Source organism: Ranitomeya variabilis, chromosome 3 (genome assembly GCF_051348905.1).
Source record: "Ranitomeya variabilis isolate aRanVar5 chromosome 3, aRanVar5.hap1, whole genome shotgun sequence".
Taxonomy (NCBI): Eukaryota; Metazoa; Chordata; class Amphibia; order Anura; family Dendrobatidae; genus Ranitomeya; species Ranitomeya variabilis.
In genome coordinates, this window is record NC_135234.1 from 66,291,986 (window position 1) to 66,314,167 (window position 22,182).

The 22,182-nt window shown below is 46.4% G+C and overlaps 1 protein-coding gene across 2 annotated transcripts in view; it reads left to right on the plus strand.

Annotated features, from left to right (window-relative positions):
* Window positions 1–5,330: 5,330 nt before the first annotated feature.
* NSUN3 (NOP2/Sun RNA methyltransferase 3) overlaps window positions 5,331–22,182 on the plus strand; it is a 78,987-nt gene continuing 62,135 nt past the window's right edge. The window contains exons 1-4 of one of the 2 annotated variants that reach the window (XM_077294106.1): window positions 5,371–5,459; window positions 12,533–12,801; window positions 18,762–18,866; window positions 19,898–20,232. In XM_077294106.1, coding sequence (XP_077150221.1) covers window positions 18,772–18,866; window positions 19,898–20,232 — 430 coding nt within the window. In that variant the 5' untranslated portion in view covers window positions 5,371–5,459; window positions 12,533–12,801; window positions 18,762–18,771. Of the gene's footprint in view, window positions 5,460–12,532; window positions 12,802–18,761; window positions 18,867–19,897; window positions 20,233–22,182 lie in introns of both variants that reach the window. The other variant, XM_077294105.1, reaches the window with a different exon arrangement.

The following is a 22,182-nucleotide window of genomic DNA, read 5'->3' on the forward strand; positions in this document are numbered from 1 at the left end:
GACTGCCCGCGGCTCTCAGCGGTGAAAGCGGCAGCCTCCGTTCCTAAGGATGCATTGAGCTAAGGACATTCGATGACGTCACGGTCACGCAACCGCGACGTCATCGAAGGTCCTTCGCTCAATGCATCCTTAGGAATGGAGGCTGCCGCTTGCACCGCTGAGAGCCGCGGGCAGTCGGAGGGTAAGTATATCCCATTTATTTTTTTCCTCTCCTCCAGACCCAGGAAACCATACAGGACCGCTCCCTGCACACGCCGTACCCAGAGTATAAGACGACCCCCGATGTTTGAGATTATTTTCAGGGGTTAAAAAGTCGTCTTATACGCCGGAAAATACAGTAAGTGCATACCCGCAAATGGATGTACAGGTACATCCTGACGATTAATGCAGGCACATGGGTCTGCAGCATCCATGGGAAAAAACCTTAATGACTGATTATTTTGCAGAACTATAATAACTGTTATTAATAACAGTAAGAGTGGTTTCATGCCCTCTATGTCCACTTGCATTGATCTGTAAAGCTATACTGAAATATGTACAGTACCAGCTGTCAAAAAGGGGCAAAGAATGTAGATGCAGCATACGTCATTTAGTTGGAATATTTAATATAATATAATTAGAATTGAGTTGGAATATTTCTAGGCAGTCATGTTAAGGCTGGATATTTGATGTATATTTATAGTGTCTATTAAACTGTTGTAAAAGATGTGAGAGTGAATGGGTCACTTACTGGGGTGGTCGTGTTGGTTATTGACACATGCAAGGAATGCCACCTGTCAAAGGCCATCCTTTTAATCTTGGTTTTTGATGTGAGGTCACTTTGAATAAAAAAAGTCTTGTAGGCAGACTGCAGTAAATACACAGAAATTTTTCTACAAAATGTCATCTTAGTAACTGCGGTATTTGGGCAATATTCGGAGCTGTCCATAAACCAATGGATATCCTGACTATGTCATGTAATACGGGCGCTGATGGGCGGGACTTCCGGCGCGCTTGCCGAAAGCGCTTGTTAAATTGCTGCTGTCAGAGTTTGACAGCGGCATTTAAGTAGTTAACAGCCACGGGTGGATCAAGATTACACCCGTGGCTGTTAGAGGCACATGTCAGCTGTTCAAAATAGCTGACATGTGCCGCAAAAGATGTGGACTCAGCGCAGGGTCAGAAAGGGGTTAAAGGGGTCCAAACATATATACACCTGTATATATGGGATATGTGTTCATTCCTCTATTATCTACATATATTTCATGTTCATTCCCCACCTATCAGGCTCAGGGAATATAATATACACCTGTTTATATGGGATATGTGTTCATTCTCCTATTCTCTACATATATTTCATGTTCATTCCCCACCTATCATGCATAGGGAATATAATATACACCTGTTTATATGGGATATGTGTTCATTCCCCTATTCTCTACATATATTTCATGTTCATTCCCCACCTATCAGGCATAGGGAATATAATATACACCTGTTTATATGGGATATGTGTTCATTCCTCTCTTCTCTACATATATTTCATGTTCATTCCCCACCTATCAGGCACAGGGAATATAATATACACCTGTTTATATGGGATATGTGTTCATTCTCCTATTCTCTACATATATTTCATGTTCATTCCCCACCTATCATGCATAGGGAATATAATATACACCTGTATATATGGGATTTGTGTTCATTCCCCTATTCTCTACATATATTTCATGTTCATTCCCCACCTATCAGGCATAGGGAATATAATATACACCTGTTTATATGGGATATGTGTTCATTCCTCTCTTCTCTACATATATTTCATGTTCATTCCCCACCTATCAGGCACAGGGAATATAATATACACCTGTTTATATGGGATATGTGTTCATTCCTCTATTATCTACATATATTTCATCTTCATTCCCCACCTATCAGGCACAGGGAATATAATATACACCTGTTTATATGGGATATGTGTTCATTCCCCTATTCTCTACATATATTTCATGTTCATTCCCCACCTATCAGGCACAGGGAATATAATATACACCTGTTTATATGGGATATGTGTTCATTCCTATCTTCTCTACATATATTTCATGTTCATTCCCCACCTATCAGGCACAGGGAATATAATATACACCTGTTTATATGGGATATGTGTTCATTCTCCTATTATCTACATATATTTCATGTTCATTCCCCACCTATCATGCATAGGGAATATAATATACACCTGTATATATGGGATTTGTGTTCATTCCCCTATTCTCTACATATATTTCATGTTCATTCCCCACCTATCATGCATAGGGAATATAATATACACCTGTTTATATGGGATATGTGTTCATTCTCCTAATCTCTACATATATTTCATGTTCATTCCCCACCTATCAGGCTCAGGGAATATAATATACACCTGTTTATATGGGATAAGTGTTCATTCCTCTATTATTTACATATATTTCATCTTCATTCCCCACCTATCAGGCTCAGGGAATATAATATACACCTGTATATATGGGATATGTGTTCATTCTCCTATTGTCTACATATATTTCATGTTCATTCCCCACCTATCAGGCACAGGGAATATAATATACACCTGTATATATGGGATATGTGTTCATTCCTCTATTATCTACATATTTCATGTTCATTCCCCACCTATCAGGCTCAGGGAATATAATATACACCTGCTTATATGGGATATGTGTTTATTCCTCTATTATCTACATATATTTCATGTTCATTCCCCACCTATCATGCATAGGGAATATAATATACACCTGTTTATATGGGATATGTGTTCATTCCTCTCTTCTCTACATATATTTCATGTTCATTCCCCACCTATCAGGCACAGGGAATATAATATACACCTGTTTATATGGGATATGTGTTCATTCCTCTATTATCTACATATATTTCATGTTCATTCCCCACCTATCAGGCACAGGGAATATAATATACACCTGTTTATATGGGATATGTGTTCATTCTCCTATTATCTACATATATTTCATGTTCATTCCCCACCTATCAGACACAGGGAATATAATACACACCTGTTTATATGGGATATGTGTTCATTCCCCTATTCTCTACATATATTCCATGTTCATTCCCCACCTATCAGGCTCAGGGAATATAATATGCACCTGTTTATATGGGATTTGTGTTCATTCCCCTATTCTCTACATATATTTCATGTTCATTCCCCACCTATCAGGCTCAGGGAATATAATATGCACCTGTTTATATGGGATATGTGTTCATTCCCCTATTATCTACATATATTTCATGTTCATTCCCCACCTATCAGACACAGGGAATATAATATACACCTGTTTATATGGGATATGTGTTCATTCCCCTATTCTCTACATATATTCCATGTTCATTCCCCACCTATCAGGCACAGGGAATATAATATACACCTGTTTATATGGGATATGTGTTCATTCCCCTATTATCTACATATATTCCATCTTCATTCTCCACCTATCAGGCTCAGGGAATATAATATACACCTGTTTATATGGGATATGTGTTCATTCCTCTATTATCTACATATATTCCATGTTCATTCCCCACCTATAAAGCTCAGGGAATATAATATACACCTGTTTATATGGGATATGTGTTCATTCCTCTATTATCTACATATATTTCATGTTCATTCCCCACCTATCAGGCTCAGGGAATATAGTATATACCTGTTTATATGGGATATGTGTTCATTCTCCTATTATCTACATATATTTCATGTTCATTCCCCACCTATCAGGCTCAGGGAATATAATATACACCTGTTTATATGGGATATGTGTTCATTCCCCTATTCTCTACATATATTCCATGTTCATTCCCCACCTATCAGGCACAGGGAATATAATATACACCTGTTTATATGGGATATGTGTTCATTCCCCTATTATCTACATATATTCCATCTTCATTCCCACCTATAAAGCTCAGGGAATATAATATACACCTGTTTATATGGGATATGTGTTCATTCCTATCTTCTCTACATATATTTCATGTTCATTCCCCACCTATCAGGCTCAGGGAATATAATATACACCTGTTTATATGGGATATGTGTTCATTCCTCTATTATCTACATATATTCCATGTTCATTCCCCACCTATCAGGCTCAGGGAATATAATATACACCTGTATATATGGGATATGTGTTCATTCCTATCTTCTCTACATATATTTCATGTTCATTCCCCACCTATCAGGCTCAGGGAATATAATATACACCTGTATATATGGGATATGTGTTCATTCCTCTATTCTCTACATATATTTCATGTTCATTCCCCACCTATCAGGCTCAGGGAATATAATATACACCTGTTTATATGGGATATGTGTTCATTCTCCTATTCTCTACATATATTTCATGTTCATTCCCCACCTATCAGGCACAGGGAATATAATATACACCTGTTTATATGGGATATGTGTTCATTCTCCTATTCTCTACATATATTTCATGTTCATTCCCCACTTATCAGGCTCAGGGAATATAATATACACCTGTTTACATGGGGTATGTGTTCATTCTCCTATTATCTACATATATTTCATGTTCATTCCCCACTTATCAGGCTCAGGGAATATAATATACACCTGTTTACATGGGGTATGTGTTCATTCTCCTATTCTCTACATATATTTCATGTTCATTCCCCACCTATCAGGCTCAGGGAATATAATATACACCTGTTTATATGGGATCTATGTTGATTTCCTAATTTTCTACATGTAATTCACGTTCAGTTCATATCCAAGATGCATAAGAAATCTATAATACCTCTCCATCTCTTTGGAGCTAAAAGTTATTATGTTCATTCTTTTTATTTATTCCTTTTCTTCATTCTTTTTAGTATGTCCCTGTGAACGTAGCCTTAGGCCTCGGTCACACTATCAGTATTTGGTCAGTATTTTACCTCAGTATTTGTAGCCAAAACCAGGAGAGGAACAAATAGAGGAAAAGTATAATAGAAACATGTCACCACTTCTGTATTCATCACCCACTCCTGGTTTTGGCTTATAAATACTGAACGTCGCCTCAGTTTGTCTCTTCATAAACCTAAACTAGTGTTGGAAGGACCGGTGTGCTGGCACTTGTAGTGCGCTGCTCGTACCTTCCCCTGGTTGGTAACAGTAATAGCCTCACACCAGTAACACCATGACATGACGGTAAGAACATCATGGCAGAGGCCGTGCTCATCACACTGTCACAGGGGACACAGAAGCCAAAACTAGGAAGACTAGAGCTAGCGAACAACTGAACTACAGAGCCCACAATGCGCCTCTTCCGGAAGTGACGTACTGCGCGCGGTCACATGACCACTATCTCGCTTGTTTAATTTTGACCCTTTCGATTCCGGAATGTCATCTAGTTACTACACGTGGAGATGATTGTGCGCGGTCAGTGGTTAGACCGCAGCAGGTGAGTAACTGCATAATACGCCGCAGTTCACATTACTCGGCTTGGTCCATGCGGTAGAGAATGTTCTGCTGCTCCAGATCAGACATGTGACCGCAGCCGCTGTGGCGGGGTACACCGATCGGGGAGACGCACAACCAAGGGAACGTGGGCGATCACACACATGACCACGCCCACACGCTGGACACCACGCCCACAATAGGCCCCTCCCTGCACCCGCAGATATTAAATGCGATCGTATTGTAGTGAAATTGTGGAAATCTCAGGACGGAGACGGGGAATGCTGGAATGGCGATGTCCAAACGTCTGGAACTATTCAGTATCCAGTGTCAGGCGCAGAATTCCCGGCACTCACCGCCCTGGCTGCTATCAGTCAGGTTATTAGTGACTGCGTGCACTTGGCCTGAAAATCATCAAAGTCCGCAGCTGGCAGCTCCCTGTGCATTGACGACTCATGCGGCCTGGTGATGTCCTGAAGAAAACGAGTCGCGCTGTTAGTGCACCTGCCATGAAGCCTAGAGGGGTCCGGCTGCCGTACATTTATACCACCTCACACCATAATCCCGGGATCCGGGTGACGTTACCTGGTAGGGCCACCACATGCAAGGCCAACGTGGTCTCTACACCAACCTCCATGTATGACTGCATCAAAGACAAAGCGGACTCACAGCTGACGAAGACAGACCCCCATACTGACCTCCGTACTGACCCCCGTACAGACCCCCATACTGACCTCCGTACAGACCTCCGTACTGACCTCCGTACAGACCTCCGTACTCACCCCTGTACAGACCTCCGTACAGACCCCCGTACAGACCTCCGTACTGACCCCCGTACTGACCCCCGTACTGACCCCCGTACAGACCTCCGTACAGACCCCCGTACAGACCTCCGTACTGACCTCCGTACAGACCTCCGTACTGACCTCCGTACAGACCTCCGTACTGACCTCCGTACAGACCTCCGTACTGACCCCCGTACAGACCCCCGTAATGACCTCCGTACTGACCCCCGTACAGACCTCCGTACAGACCTCCGTACTGACCCCCGTACAGACCTCCGTACTGACCTCCGTACTGACCCCCGTACTGACCCCCGTACAGACCCCCGTACTGACCTCCGTACTGACCCCCGTACTGACCCCCGTACAGACCTCCGTACTGACCCCCGTACAGACCTCCGTACTGACCCCCGTACAGACCCCCGTACTGACCTCCGTACTGACCCCCGTACTGACCCCCGTACAGACCTCCGTACTGACCTCCGTACTGACCCCCGTACTGACCCCCGTACAGACCCCCGTACTGACCTCCGTACTGACCCCCGTACTGACCCCCGTACAGACCTCCGTACAGACCTCCGTACAGACCTCCGTACAGACCTCCGTACAGACCTCCGTACAGACCCCCGTACTGACCCCCGTACAGACCTCCGTACAGACCTCCGTACTGACCCCCGTACAGACCTCCGTACTGACCCCCGTACTGACCTCCGTACTGACCTCCGTACAGACCTCCGTACTGACCTCCATACTGACCTTCAGTGCCGCCCCACTCTGCACCATGATAGCCTGTGAGAGCGCTGGTGTGAGGTCAGTGGCCTCCTGTGGCCGGTTGTCTGTCGTGTACCCTCGTGTTGGATAGATCCCTCCTGAGGGATTGTGTGGATGCTGTTTGATGCCTCAGGTCGGGGTCACACTTTGGAGTGCAATGCGAGAAACTCTCCGTACAGACCTCCGTACTGACCTCCGTACTGACCCCCGTACTGACCCCCGTACAGACCCCCGTACTGACCCCCGTACAGACCTCCGTACAGACCTCCGTACTGACCTCCGTACAGACCTCCGTACTGACCTCCGTACAGACCTCCGTACTGACCTCCGTACAGACCTCCGTACTGACCTCCGTACAGACCTCCGTACTGACCCCCGTACAGACCCCCGTACTGACCTCCGTACTGACCCCCGTACAGACCTCCGTACTGACCCCCGTACAGACCTCCGTACAGACCTCCGTACAGACCTCCGTACTGACCTCCGTACTGACCCCCGTACTGACCCCCGTACTGACCCCCGTACTGACCCCCGTACAGACCTCCGTACAGACCTCCGTACTGACCCCCGTACAGACCCCCGTACTGACCTCCGTACAGACCCCCGTACTGACCTCCGTACTGACCTCCGTACTGACCCCCGTACAGACCCCCGTACTGACCTCCGTACTGACCCCCGTACAGACCTCCGTACAGACCTCCGTACAGACCCCCGTACTGACCCCCGTACTGACCTCCGTACTGACCTCCGTACAGACCTCCGTGCTGACCTCCATACTGACCTTCAGTGCCGCCCCACTCTGCACCATGATAGCTTGTGAGAGCGCTGGTGTGAGGTCAGTGGCCTCCTGTGGCCGGTTGTCTGTCGTGTACCCTCGTGTTGGATAGATCCCTCCTGAGGGATTGTGTGGATGCTGTTTGATGCCTCAGGTCGGGGTCACACTTTGGAGTGCAATGCGAGAAACTCTCCGTACAGACCTCCGTACTGACCTCCGTACTGACCCCCGTACTGACCCCCGTACAGACCCCCGTACTGACCCCCGTACAGACCTCCGTACTGACCTCCGTACAGACCTCCGTACTGACCTCCGTACAGACCTCCGTACTGACCTCCGTACAGACCTCCGTACTGACCGCCGTACAGACCCCCGTACTGACCTCCGTACTGACCCCCGTACAGACCTCCGTACTGACCCCCGTACAGACCTCCGTACAGACCTCCGTACTGACCCCCGTACAGACCTCCGTACTGACCCCCGTACTGACCCCCGTACTGACCCCCGTACTGACCTCCGTACTGACCCCCGTACTGACCCCCGTACAGACCTCCGTACAGACCTCCGTACTGACCCCCGTACAGACCCCCGTACTGACCTCCGTACTGACCTCCGTACTGACCCCCGTACAGACCCCCGTACTGACCTCCGTACTGACCCCCGTACAGACCTCCGTACAGACCCCCGTACAGACCCCCGTACTGACCCCCGTACAGACCTCCGTACAGACCTCCGTACAGACCTCCGTACAGACCCCCGTACTGACCTCCGTACAGACCTCCGTACTGACCCCCGTACTGACCTCCGTACTGACCTCCGTACAGACCTCCGTACTGACCTCCATACTGACCTTCAGTGCCGCCCCACTCTGCACCATGATAGCTTGTGAGAGCGCTGGTGTGAGGTCAGTGGCCTCCTGTGGCCGGTTGTCTGTCGTGTACCCTCGTGTTGGATAGATCCCTCCTGAGGGATTGTGTGGATGCTGTTTGATGCCTCAGGTCGGGGTCACACTTTGGAGTGCAATGCGAGAAACTCTCCGTACAGACCTCCGTACTGACCTCCGTACTGACCCCCGTACTGACCCCCGTACAGACCCCCGTACTGACCCCCGTACAGACCTCCGTACAGACCTCCGTACTGACCTCCGTACAGACCTCCGTACTGACCTCCGTACAGACCTCCGTACAGACCTCCGTACTGACCTCCGTACAGACCTCCGTACTGACCCCCGTACAGACCCCCGTACTGACCTCCGTACTGACCCCCATACAGACCTCCGTACTGACCCCCGTACAGACCTCCGTACAGACCTCCGTACTGACCCCCGTACAGACCTCCGTACTGACCTCCGTACTGACCCCCGTACTGACCCCCGTACAGACCCCCGTACTGACCTCCGTACTGACCCCCGTACTGACCCCCGTACAGACCTCCGTACAGACCTCCGTACTGACCCCCGTACAGACCCCCGTACTGACCTCCGTACAGACCCCCGTACTGACCTCCGTACTGACCTCCGTACTGACCCCCGTACAGACCCCCGTACTGACCTCCGTACTGACCCCCGTACAGACCTCCGTACAGACCCCCGTACTGACCCCCGTACTGACCTCCGTACTGACCTCCGTACAGACCTCCGTGCTGACCTCCATACTGACCTTCAGTGCCGCCCCACTCTGCACCATGATAGCTTGTGAGAGCGCTGGTGTGAGGTCAGTGGCCTCCTGTGGCCGGTTGTCTGTCGTGTACCCTCGTGTTGGATAGATCCCTCCTGAGGGATTGTGTGGATGCTGTTTGATGCCTCAGGTCGGGGTCACACTTTGGAGTGCAATGCGAGAAACCCTCCGTACTGACCCCCGTACTGACCCCCGTACAGACCCCCGTACTGACCCCCGTACAGACCTCCGTACAGACCTCCGTACTGACCTCCGTACAGACCTCCGTACTGACCTCCGTACAGACCTCCGTACTGACCCCCGTACTGACCTCCGTACAGACCTCCGTACTGACCTCCGTACAGACCTCCGTACTGACCCCCGTACAGACCCCCGTACTGACCTCCGTACTGACCCCCGTACAGACCCCCGTACAGACCTCCGTACAGACCTCCGTACTGACCCCCGTACAGACCTCCGTACTGACCTCCGTACTGACCCCCGTACTGACCCCCGTACAGACCCCCGTACTGACCTCCGTACTGACCCCCGTACTGACCCCCGTACAGACCTCCGTACAGACCTCCGTACTGACCCCCGTACAGACCCCCGTACTGACCTCCGTACTGACCTCCGTACTGACCCCCGTACAGACCCCCGTACTGACCTCCGTACTGACCCCCGTACAGACCTCCGTACAGACCTCCGTACAGACCCCCGTACAGACCCCCGTACTGACCTCCGTACTGACCCCCGTACAGACCTCCGTACAGACCTCCGTACAGACCTCCGTACAGACCCCCGTACTGACCCCCGTACAGACCTCCGTACTGACCTCCATACTGACCTTCAGTGCCGCCCCACTCTGCACCATGATAGCTTGTGAGAGCGCTGGTGTGAGGTCAGTGGCCTCCTGTGGCCGGTTGTCTGTCGTGTACCCTCGTGTTGGATAGATCCCTCCTGAGGGATTGTGTGGATGCTGTTTGATGCCTCAGGTCGGGGTCACACTTTGGAGTGCAATGCGAGAAACTCTCGCCTCAATACCCGACACTGCCGCCGGCACTCGGACCGGAGCGTTCAGCTGCACAGAAATACAAGCATCCGCACAAGTGCCGGGTATTGAGGCGAGAGTTTCTCGCATTGAACTCACAAGTGTGACCCCAGCCTTAAAGGGATTGTCTGGTCCAAATTAATAAGTCGGCGGTTGCTCTGTGTGACTGCAGACTTATGAATCCCCCCCAAAGCATACACTGTGCGCTGCAGGGATTCTCCGGCTTCTGAGTTGGGATCGGAGGGTATATATGAGTTATACATACTCCCGGGCAGTGGGTGCGGCCTCGCTCTCCATACACTTCTATGAAGTGAGCCGGTGCCCTCTAGTCGGCCATGGCCACTGTCCGAGTCACTATAATATACAGGGGTCCCCAACCTGTAGCTCGGAAGCCACATGTGGCTCGCAGTCCCATGAATTGTGGCTCGCGGCTGTCTGTCAGCTTGGTGCATTAGCTCCAGTGTAGCAAACAGTTATGAAGAGCACATCTGAAAATGGTGAATTTTGTGAGCAGCCCTGCACAGAAGAGCAGATCTGGACGCACATATACTGGTCTTAGGGGTTGTGAGATGATTTGAGTATGGTACGCTGGAGACAAGATGACACCACCTGTCAGAGGAGATGCTTAAAGCTGCATGTGACAGTGACTTGGGAGTGCTTTATAGGAGAATATATCAAAGAAAAAGAAAAAGCATCACTGCAGTGAATCGCACACCTGCAAACAGTAAACGACAATATGTATAAAATACAAACTGTTTTATTAATAGCTCAAAAAACACATCACAAACAATAAAAACATAATTAAAAACATATAAGCACCATCAGAGACACACAGGAAAAATGGACCATAGCACAGTGTAATAACATGACCCAAAACCTAATGGCTCATGGGGTGTAGCGCAGACCTGTATATATAGTATAGAGACAGTGCCCAGAAAAAGGTACACTAAATGATGCCTAAGCAAACAAAAATATATATATTAGGCACAATGGATAGTCCCATAAAGAAATAGTACCTGAGGGTGAGCCAAAGGAAAAAGAAAAAAAAAAAAAAAGCCAATGGGTCACAAATATGCAATAGTACCACTAGGTCACAGCAGATATCACAGGAAATTTCCTGTGATATCTGCTGTGACCTAGTGGTACTATTGCATATTTGTGACCCATTGGCTTTTTTTTTTTTTTTTTCCTTTGGCTCACCCTCAGGTACTATTTCTTTATGGGACTATCCATTGTGCCTAATATATATATTTTTGTTTGCTTAGGCATCATTTAGTGTACCTTTTTCTGGGCACTGTCTCTATACTATATATACAGGTCTGCGCTACACCCCATGAGCCATTAGGTTTTGGGTCACGTTATTACACTGTGCTATGGTCCATTTTTCCTGTGTGTCTCTGATGGTGCTTATATGTTTTTAATTATGTTTTTATTGTTTGTGATGTGTTTTTTTGAGATAAAACAGTTTGTATTTTATACATATTGTCATTTACTGTTTGCAGGTGTGCGATTCACTGCAGTGATGCTTTTTCTTTTTCTTTGATATAGTCTTTTTATCACTGCCACCGCACCCGCAGAAGCTTCTTTACATTGTATATGTAGTGCGCCCAATCCTTTGTTGTTGCTTTATAGGAGAATACTGAATGTGGGTATTGTAGGAACCCCTGGATCTTTGTATACTGCTTTGGGGTGGTTGATTTTTGTGGAAAAGCTTTGGTTACCATTATGCTTGTAATGGGGGCTTTAGTTGCCACTACTGTGAGGAGGGCGGGAGCTGAATGTGGCTCGCGACCCTATCTCAAGTCTGGATGTGGCTCACGACCCTCTGTCAGAGCTGAATGTGGCTCTCAAGGTCAGAAACGTTGGGGACCTCTGCTCTATTTGATCAGCTGCCACTGCTCAATAGACGTGTATGGAGAGCCGCTGCGCCCACTGCCCGGGAGGATATATAACTCATACATACCCTCCACTCAGAAAGCGGTGAATCCCTGCACAGTAACTGCACACTTATGGATTTGCAATTCCTTTAAACTTGTCTTACAGCTCTGTCAAAAATTCAGAGACCACCACATCCAAACCCTGCCATGGGCAGCCCAATCTCCAGACCTGAACCCCATTGAAAACCTCTGGAATGTAATCAAGAGGATGATGGATAGTCACAAGCCATCAAACAAAGAAGAACTGCTTACATTTGTCTGCCAGGAGCTGTGCGAAAGATCGGTGGAAAGCATACCAAGACGCATGAAAGCTGTGATTAAAAATCATGGTTATTCCACCAAATATTGATTTCTGTACTCTTCATGAGTTATAACGTTAGTATTGTTGTTTCTAAATGATGATGACCTTGTTTTCTTTGCATTATTTGATGTCTGAAAGCACTGGGGGGTTTTTATTTTGACAATTTTTCTTTGTCAGAAAAAAATACTAAATTTATTGCTTGGAAATTCGGAGACATGTTGTCAGAAGTTTATAGAATAAAAGAACAATTTACATTTTACTCAAAAATATACCTATAAAGAGAAAAATCAGACAAACTGAACATTTTGCAGTGGTCTCTTAATTTTTGCCAGAGCTGTATTTCACTACTTCATTTCAGTATTTCAGTACTACATGCTATATGGCTACCTTTGCACACCATTTTTGTGGCTTTTTGGTGCTGGTTAGTGTTGAGCGATACCTTCCGATACTTGAAAGTATCGGTATCGGATAGTATCGGCCGATACCCGAAAAATATCGGATATCGCTGATACCGATACCCGATACCAATACAAGTCAATGGGACACAAGTATCAGAAGGTATCCTGGATGGTTCCCAGGGTCTGAAGGAGAGGAAACTCTCCTTCAGGCCCTGGGATCCATATTCATGTAAAAAATAAAGAATTAAAATAAAAAATATGGATATACTCACCCGTCCGGCGGCCCCTGGACCTCACCGATAGGAACGGAGGCTGCCGGTTACAAAGAACGAGGAGTTTAGGACCTGCGATGACGTCGCGGCTTGTGATTGGTCGCGTGAGCGGTCACATGAGCGTCACGCGACCAATCACAAGCCGCGATGTCATCGAGGGTCCTAAACTCATTCTTAGGAACGGAGGCTGCCGGTTACAATCGGTAAGGTCCAGGGGCCGCCGGACGGGTGAGTATATCCATATTTTTTATTTTAATTCTTTGTTTTTTACATGAATATGGTTCCCAGGGCCTGAAGGAGAGTCTCCTCTCCTCCAGACCCTGGGAACCATACACTGGGAACTTCCGATTCCGATTTCCGATACCACAAAAATATCGGAACTCGGTGTCGGAATTCCGATACAGCAAATATCGGCCGATACCCGATACTTGCGGTATCGGAATGTTCAACACTAGTGCTGGTATAAAAAATGGCCTGTTTGTCTTTTTTGTTTTAGAAGCGTTTTTTTTTGTTTTTGTTTTTTTTTTTGTCGTACACTGTTATGATCCTAAGTGGTTGAGGATCACAAATTACTCCAGCTAAGTAACAAACATAGGACAAGCTCTAGGGAGGTGGCAAACTGGACTGACCGCAAATCTGAACCTATCCAAACACACTAGAAGTAGCCGGTGAACGTGCCTAAAAATCCTAGACGTCTCGAGCCAACCTGAGGAACTAACTACCCCTAGAGAGAAAGAAAGACCTCTCTTGCCTCCGGAGAAATAATCCCCAAAGATATAGAAGCCCCCAACAAATAATAACGGTGAGGTAAGAGGAAGGCACATACACAGGGGTGAAAGCAGATTCAGCAAATGAGGCCCACTAATACTAGATAGCAGAAAATAGAAAAGGGAATCTATGCGGTCAGTAAAAAACCCTTACAAAATATCCACTCTGAGATTTCAAGAACCCCCACACCAACTAACGGTGTGGGGGGAGAAACTCAGTCCCCTAGAGCAACCAGCAAGCGAGGAAATCACATTTTAGCGAGCTGGACTAAAAACATAATGAACGCTGATAATCAAAAAATGATCAAACAAAAACTTAGCTTGTCTTGGAGAGACTGGGAGCAAGGTAGCCACAAGGAATCTGAAGAGCACTGAATACATTGATAGCAGGCAAGGAACTGAGTATCCAGGTGAGCTAAATAGGAAACCAACCAAGGATAACGAACCAGCTGATGCTGCAACCTGCAGAAAGACAACACTACACAGTACCGCTTGTGACCACTAGAGGGAGCCCAAAAATAGAGTTCACAACAGTACCCCTCCTTGAGGAGGGGTCACCGAACCCTCATCAAGACCCCCAGGGCGATCAGGATGAGCCGCATGGAAGGCACGAACCAAATCGGCCGCATGAACATCAGAGGCGACAACCCAGGAATTATCCTCCTGACCATAGCCCTTCCACTTAACCAAATACTGAAGCCTCCGTCTAGAGATACGAGAATCCAAAATCTTCTCCACCACGTACTCCAATTCGCCCTCGACCAGCACCGGAGCAGGAGGCTCAACAGAACGAACCACAGGTACCACATACCTCCGCAACAAAGACCTATGGAACACATTATGAATGGCAAACGATGCTGGGAGATCCAAACGAAAAGACACCGGGTTAAGGATTTCCAAGATCTTATAAGGACCGATGAAGCGAGGCTTGAATTTAGGAGAGGAGACCTTCATAGGAACATACCGAGAAGACAGCCACACCAAATCCCCAACACGAAGTCGGGGACCCACACCGTGGCGGCGGTTGGCAAAGCGCTGAGCCCTCTCCTGTGACAATTTCAGATTGTCCACCACATGGCTCCAAATCTGCTGCAGCCTATCCACCACAGAATCCACCCCAGGACAGTCAGAAGACTCAACCTGACCCGAGGAAAAACGAGGATGGAAACCAGAATTGCAGAAAAAAGGTGAAACCAAAGTAGCAGAACTAGCCCGATTATTAAGGGCAAACTCGGCCAAAGGCAAAAAAGTCACCCAATCATCCTGATCAGCAGAAACAAAACATCTCAAATAAGTTTCCAACGTCTGATTAGTTCGCTCGGTTTGGCCATTAGTCTGAGGATGGAAGGCCGACGAAAAAGACAAATCAATGCCCATCTTAGCACAAAAAGTCCGCCAAAACCTGGACACAAACTGGGATCCTCTATCAGACACAATATTTTCAGGAATGCCGTGCAAGCGAACCACATTCTGAAAAAATAGAGGAACCAAATCGGAGGAAGAAGGCAACTTAGGCAAGGGCACCAAATGGACCATCTTGGAAAAACGATCACACACCACCCAGATGACAGACATTTTCTGAGATACTGGAAGATCCGAAATAAAATCCATGGAAATGTGCGTCCAAGCCTTTTCGGAACAGGCAAAGGCAAAAGCAAACCGCTGGCACGAGAACAGCAAGGCTTAGCCCGAGCACAAATCCCACAAGACTGCACAAAGGAACGCACATCCCGCGACAAGGAAGGCCACCAGAAGGACCTGGCCACCAAATCTCTGGTACCAAAAATCCCAGGATGACCCGCCAACACCGAAGAATGAACCTCGGAAATAACTCTGCTGGTCCATCTATCCGGGACAAACAGTCTCTCTGGTGGACAACGGTCAGGTCTATCCGCCTGAAATTTCTGCAGCACTCGTCGCAAATCTGGGGAAATGGCAGACAAAATCACTCCCTCTCTGAGAATACCAGCCGGCTCAGAAACTCCCGGAGAGTCAGGCACAAAACTCCTAGAAAGAGCATCAGCCTTCACGTTCTTCGAACCAGGCAGATATGAGACCACGAAGTTGAAACGGGAGAAAAACAACGACCAACGAGCCTGTCTAGGATTCAGGCGCTTGGCAGATTCAAGGTAAATCAGATTTTTGTGATCAGTCAAGACCACCACACGATGTTTAGCTCCTTCGAGCCAATGTCGCCACTCCTCAAATGCCCACTTCATAGCCAACAACTCCCGATTACCAACATCATAATTCCGCTCGGCAGGCGAAAACTTTCTTGAAAAGAAAGCACATGGCTTCATCACAGAGCCATCAGAGCTTCTCTGCGACAAGACAGCTCCTGCTCCAATCTCAGAAGCATCAACCTCGACCTGGAAGGGAAGAGAGACATCTGGCTGACATAAGTCTGGAGCTGAAGAAAACCGGTGCTTCAGCTCCCGAAAGGCCTCCACGGCCGCAGGAGACCAATTAGTCACATCAGAACCCTTCTTGGTCAAATCCGTCAAAGGTTTAACCACGCTAGAAAAATTAGCGATGAAACGACGGTAAAAATTAGCAAAACCCAAGAACTTCTGAAGACTCTTAACAGACGTACCCAGGAGCTGTGTGTGTGATGATCAGGCTGTCATAGTACTGTGTAGTCACTGTAACCGCTCCCTGCTGCGCCCCGACGTCTAAAAGCGAGCAGCAGCAGGGAGGAAATACAGTGAAGGAAATAAGTATTTGATCCCTTTCTGATTTTTTAAGCTTGACCACTGACAAAGACATGAACAGTCTATAATTTTAAGGGTAGGTTAATATTAACATTGAGAGATAGAATATCAAAAATAAAATCCAGAAAATCACATTGTATAAATTATCTAAATTTATTTTCATTTTGCAATGAGAAATAAGAATTTGATTCCCTAACAACCATTAATAGTTCTGGCTCCTACAGACCAGTTAGACACTCCTAATCGACTCATTACCTGCATTAAAGACAGCTGTCTTACATGGTCACCTTTATAAAAGACTCCTGTCCACAGACTCAATCAGTCAGACTCTAACCTCTACAACATGGGCAAGACCAAAGAGCTTTCTAAGGATGTCAGGGACAAGATCATAGACCTGCACAAAGCTGGAATGGGTTACAAAACCATAAGTAAGATGCCGGGTGAGAAATAGACAACTGTTGGTGCAATAGTAAGAAATGATCCAAAGAACACCGTCCCCAATGTCAAGCATGGAGGTGGAAGCATTAAGTTTTGGGGATCTTTCTCTGCTAAGGGCACAGGACTACTTCACCGCATCAACGGGAGAATGAATGGAGCCATGTACCGTAAAATCATGAGAGACAACCTCCTTCCTCCGTCAGGACCTTAAAAATGGGTCATAGCTGGGTCTTCCAGCAAGACAGTGACCCAAAACATACAGCCAAGGCAACAAAGGAGAGGCTCAAAAAGAAGCACATTAAGGCCATGGAGTGGCCTAGCCAATCTCCAGACCTTAATCCCATAGAAAACTTATGGAGGGAGTTGAAGCTCCGAGTTACCAAGCAACAGCCTCAAAATCATAATGATTTCGAGATGATCTGTAAAGAGAAGTGGACCAAAATTCCTCCTGACATGTGTGCAAACCTCATCATCAACTACAAAAAACATCTGACTGCTGTGCTTGCCAGCAAGGGTTTTGCCACCAAGTATTAAGTCTTGTTTTCCAGAGGGATCACATACTTATTTGTCACTGCAAAATGCAAATACATTTATATAATTTATACAATGTGATTCTCTGGATTTTATTTTTGATATTCTATCTCTCAATGCTAATATTAACCCGCCCTTTAAAATTATAGACTGTTCACGTCTTTGTCAATGGGCAAAATTACAGAATCATCAAGGGATCAAATACTTATTTCCTTCACTGTATGTTCATTTTCTCCCCTGTATCCGCTACTCTTGTAAGCCAGCCAGACACATTATCACATGGTTTGACTGTGGGCTTATACATTTTGATCGTAATGTTAAGAACTGCATATTCACATTTGTATGGTTTGCTTGCCTACAGTACATGAATGTATAATATTTGGTTGATTCGTTTAAGGGGTGTTCCCATCTCCAAGACCATATCCCAATATGTAGTAGGTGTAATTATATTAACAAATACCTCCAATTTACGACCACTCGTATAGTGACAGTGGTCGTAACCAGTTAGTGGTCGTAACCATGGATAATGAAGCCACCACAATGCCCTGCACATGGGTTAACCAATGTAGCGAATCAGAAGAACTATCTACATTTCTAATTGGAGGTATATGCTAATATTATTATTACTACTATTACATATTGGGATAGGGTTTTGGAGATGGGAATACCCCTTTTTTGTTTCTAGTTATGATGTACCAGCATTTTATGTACAGAACCTGCATCTTCATAAAACACAGGTTACATAAAAATTCAGATAAGCAAAGTAGTCCGTAATGATAGTGAAATATACGGGCACAACGCTGCACCCCATGTCTTTGCTATACTAGCTTTACTAACTGACCTTTCGCAGGCGGCGGGTGCCGTCAGCAGGGTCATGGCTGCACTTATTTGTCTCTTCTTAAATTCTGTCTTTTTAGGTTTCCATAGATGGCAAGGCTGAGAAGACAGATTTGCCGTGTCGTGCTGGATCACTTTGATAAGGCGTATTCCCAGGAGCTGGGGGATCAGTGGCAGACAGTCAGGTAAGTTTAACGATCAAGTTACAAAGCCGTTGAAGAAAGCGGAGCACATTGGAGCGTACTTGGCAGCTTCCTGAAGGGTTTGTGCCGAAGAGCACACCGGGCATCGGAAACTTTCCTCCAAACCACACACTGCACCACTTTATGGACACCCCGCCCCTTCCCCATCACCATTTCTTGTGCCCCTAAATATGTACTTGGAGGACACCATCTGTCTGAAGATGAAGCCCTCCTGAATCTGATACAGGAGGATGCACACAACCTCTTTTTTTTTTTTCTGGTGGATTCCGATCCTGTTGAAAAAGCGCCACAGCAATGTAAGGCTACTTTGACACATCAGGTTTTTGCCGTCAGGCACAATCTGGCAAATTTTGAAAAAACTGATGTTTTTTTTTTCCACCGGATCCGTTTTTTTCTCATAGACTTGTATTAGTGCCGAATGGCCTAACGTTTCATCCCTTTTTTGCCGGATCCATCGAAAATTATTTTTCCAGCGGCCGGAGAAAACGTACAGAGGAACTTTTTTTCTGTCCAGCGAAAAAACGCCCAACGTAGCTGCATCTGCCCCGTAGCTGGATATCTCTCTCTTTCTCTTTCCCCCTGATGCCATGGAGAAGCTGCAGCTTCACCTCCCTCCTCCCCATCTACTGTTTACCATCGCATTAATATGGTGACGTTACACTGTCTCTCAGCAGCTATTCTCTACTACTAGTACTCTGAACAATGGCCGACTTTAGTCCAATATGTCTGGCCACATCTATGAGGTTTCTGACCATTCACAGGGAGTCTACAGGTGAGACGGAAGCTGCCGGAAAGCGGGTACATGCCTCATGAGATCTCTCGTATCGTTTAATGAATTCACATATTTTACAGATTTATTAAAAAAATATAATTTTAGGGAAACGCTCTGTCTTCTACATTTGAACGTTGGTTGTTATTGGTAGAGAGGAAGCATGTTTTTAGCTAAAAGGGTTTATAATAATAATAGGATAATATTGCTCTGCCGTCTATGTAATCATGTGTGCCATCCGCAGGGCAGTGCTGACGTCCCCCGGCCTCTGGCAGTACGCCGTCTTACTGAATAATTTCCAGTGCAGTTTGGAGACGGAGAAGCGTCTGTCGATGTGCGGTTACCACCAGCTCACTCATCATACCTTTCCTGCATCGTTGAGGTGCTACATCAACAGGAATCCTGGGAAATTTCCTTCACAGCGCCACCAAACCGGGGAGATTAAAGGGTATTACATCCTGAACGCTTCTTCCCTGCTGCCAATGCTGGCATTGGATGTCCGCCATGGAGAGAGAGTCCTGGATCTGTGTGCTGCCCCCGGTGGCAAATCTGTAACACTGCTGCAGTGTGCATCACCAGGTAACTGTCTGAGGTTGTCATAAAACCTGGACTTATGCTTAGTAGGATTTCCCGCTGTGTTAAAGTTACCACTGAGAAATAGTGATGAGCGAACATGCCTTACCTGAGCACGATGCTGAGTTATCCGAGAATCTGGGCGCGCTCGTATATTATGTTCGAGTCCCTGCGGCTGCATAATTTGCAGCTGTTAGACAGCCTGAACACACGTGGGGTTTCCCTAACAGCTGCAAATCATGCAGCCGCAGAGACTAGAACATCATATACGAGCACGCCCAGATAGTGTATCCGATAAGATAAGACATTATCCGAGAACGTTCGCTCATCACTATTGAGAAACCATCCTAACAAAAGAAAAAAGCCCCACGTACTACGAGAATCCGCTCACCTCTTCACTGCTGCCTCTCCCATAGTCTCAGCTGGACTGGATGTGATGACGTCCGGCTGACCACACATCAATCACCGTAGTCTGCTGCCAATTAGTGACCTCAGCGGTCAGGTCACCAGTGTTCATGACATCTTCACCTCTGGACCACCTGAGACTATTGGATCGGAGAGGCGAGCAGACCGCTGCCGATCACCTCCTATTCTCTGAAATATCGGATCGGCAGAGGCCCTAAATAATGTGACAGAGCTGCGCTGTTCCGCTCCTTACTCTAGTTACACCCAGCTGGCACCGGAGGTGATAATTGCTGATTGTTCGGTATGCCGGGTGTCAGACCACCACCAATCTTATACTGATGACCTATCTTGTGGGTTTCTATTAGGCCATGTTCACACATAGCGTAAACGCTAAAGAGCTTCTGCTACTTTTTTAGTGTGCATAAAATCAGCTGTGCTTTAGGCTATATACAAAACCGGACTTTTTCTGCAAGAAATCCGTTTGCTTTTTGTTTCCGGAACTTCCCCAATGTAGTAATATAGCGGAAAAAACGCAAAAAATCTGCAAAATTAATGAACATGCTGCGTTTTTACCGCAATGCGTTTTTTTCGCCGAAAAAAACTCATCATGTGCACAAAAATTGCAGAATGCATTAAAATGATGGGATGCTTATGTAAGCGTTTTTTTAGTGTTTTTTTCCGCGGAAAACGGACGAAAAAAACGTAAAAAATCCTGAACGTGTGCACATAGCCTAACAAGTTGTGTGATTTCATGAAGATTTATAGAAACCGTGTTTTAAGGCGCTGTTGAACCGTGCATTTTGTTTATTGCTTGCTCCCTATAGGCTTCTATGAAGAGCCTGAAAAAACGCAGTTACGCTTTTTACGCCTATCAAGAAAACCAAAGCTCAATAGTCAGAGCTTATTACTATAGTGTTTTTTTTATGCAGGAAAAAGTCCGTAGGAAAAAAAGTGTTTTCATATTATTATTAGTGATCAGCGAACGCACTCAGATAAGGAGTTATCCGAGCATGCTCAGGTGCTAACAGAGTGTCTCCGGCATGCTCAAAAAATATGTTCCAGTCCACGCGCCTGCATGTCTCGCGGCTTTTAAGACAGCCGCAACACATGCATGAATAGCCTAACAAACAGGCAATCCCTTCATGTGTACCCCACCAAATGCAAGAATGAAGGGGTATACATAAAAAAAAAAGTACAATAATCTTAAACAATACAAGTTATCACTGGTACAGTAGGAGAGAGGACCCTGCCCGCGAGGGTTCACAATCTACAAGTGATGGGTGAGAATACAGTAGGTGAGGACAGAGCTGGTCGTGCAGTGGTTTGATTTATCGGTGGTTACTGCAGGTTGTAGGCTTGTCGGAAGAGGTAGATCTTCAGGTTCTTTTTGAAGGTTTCCACAGTAAGCGAGAGTGTAATATGTTGGGGTAGAGAGTTCCAGTGTAGGGGGGATGCAAGGGAGAAAGCTTGTATGCAATTGTAAGAAGAGGAGATAAGAGGGGAGTAGAGAAGGAGATCTTGTGAGGATCGGAGGTTGCGTGCAGGAAAGTA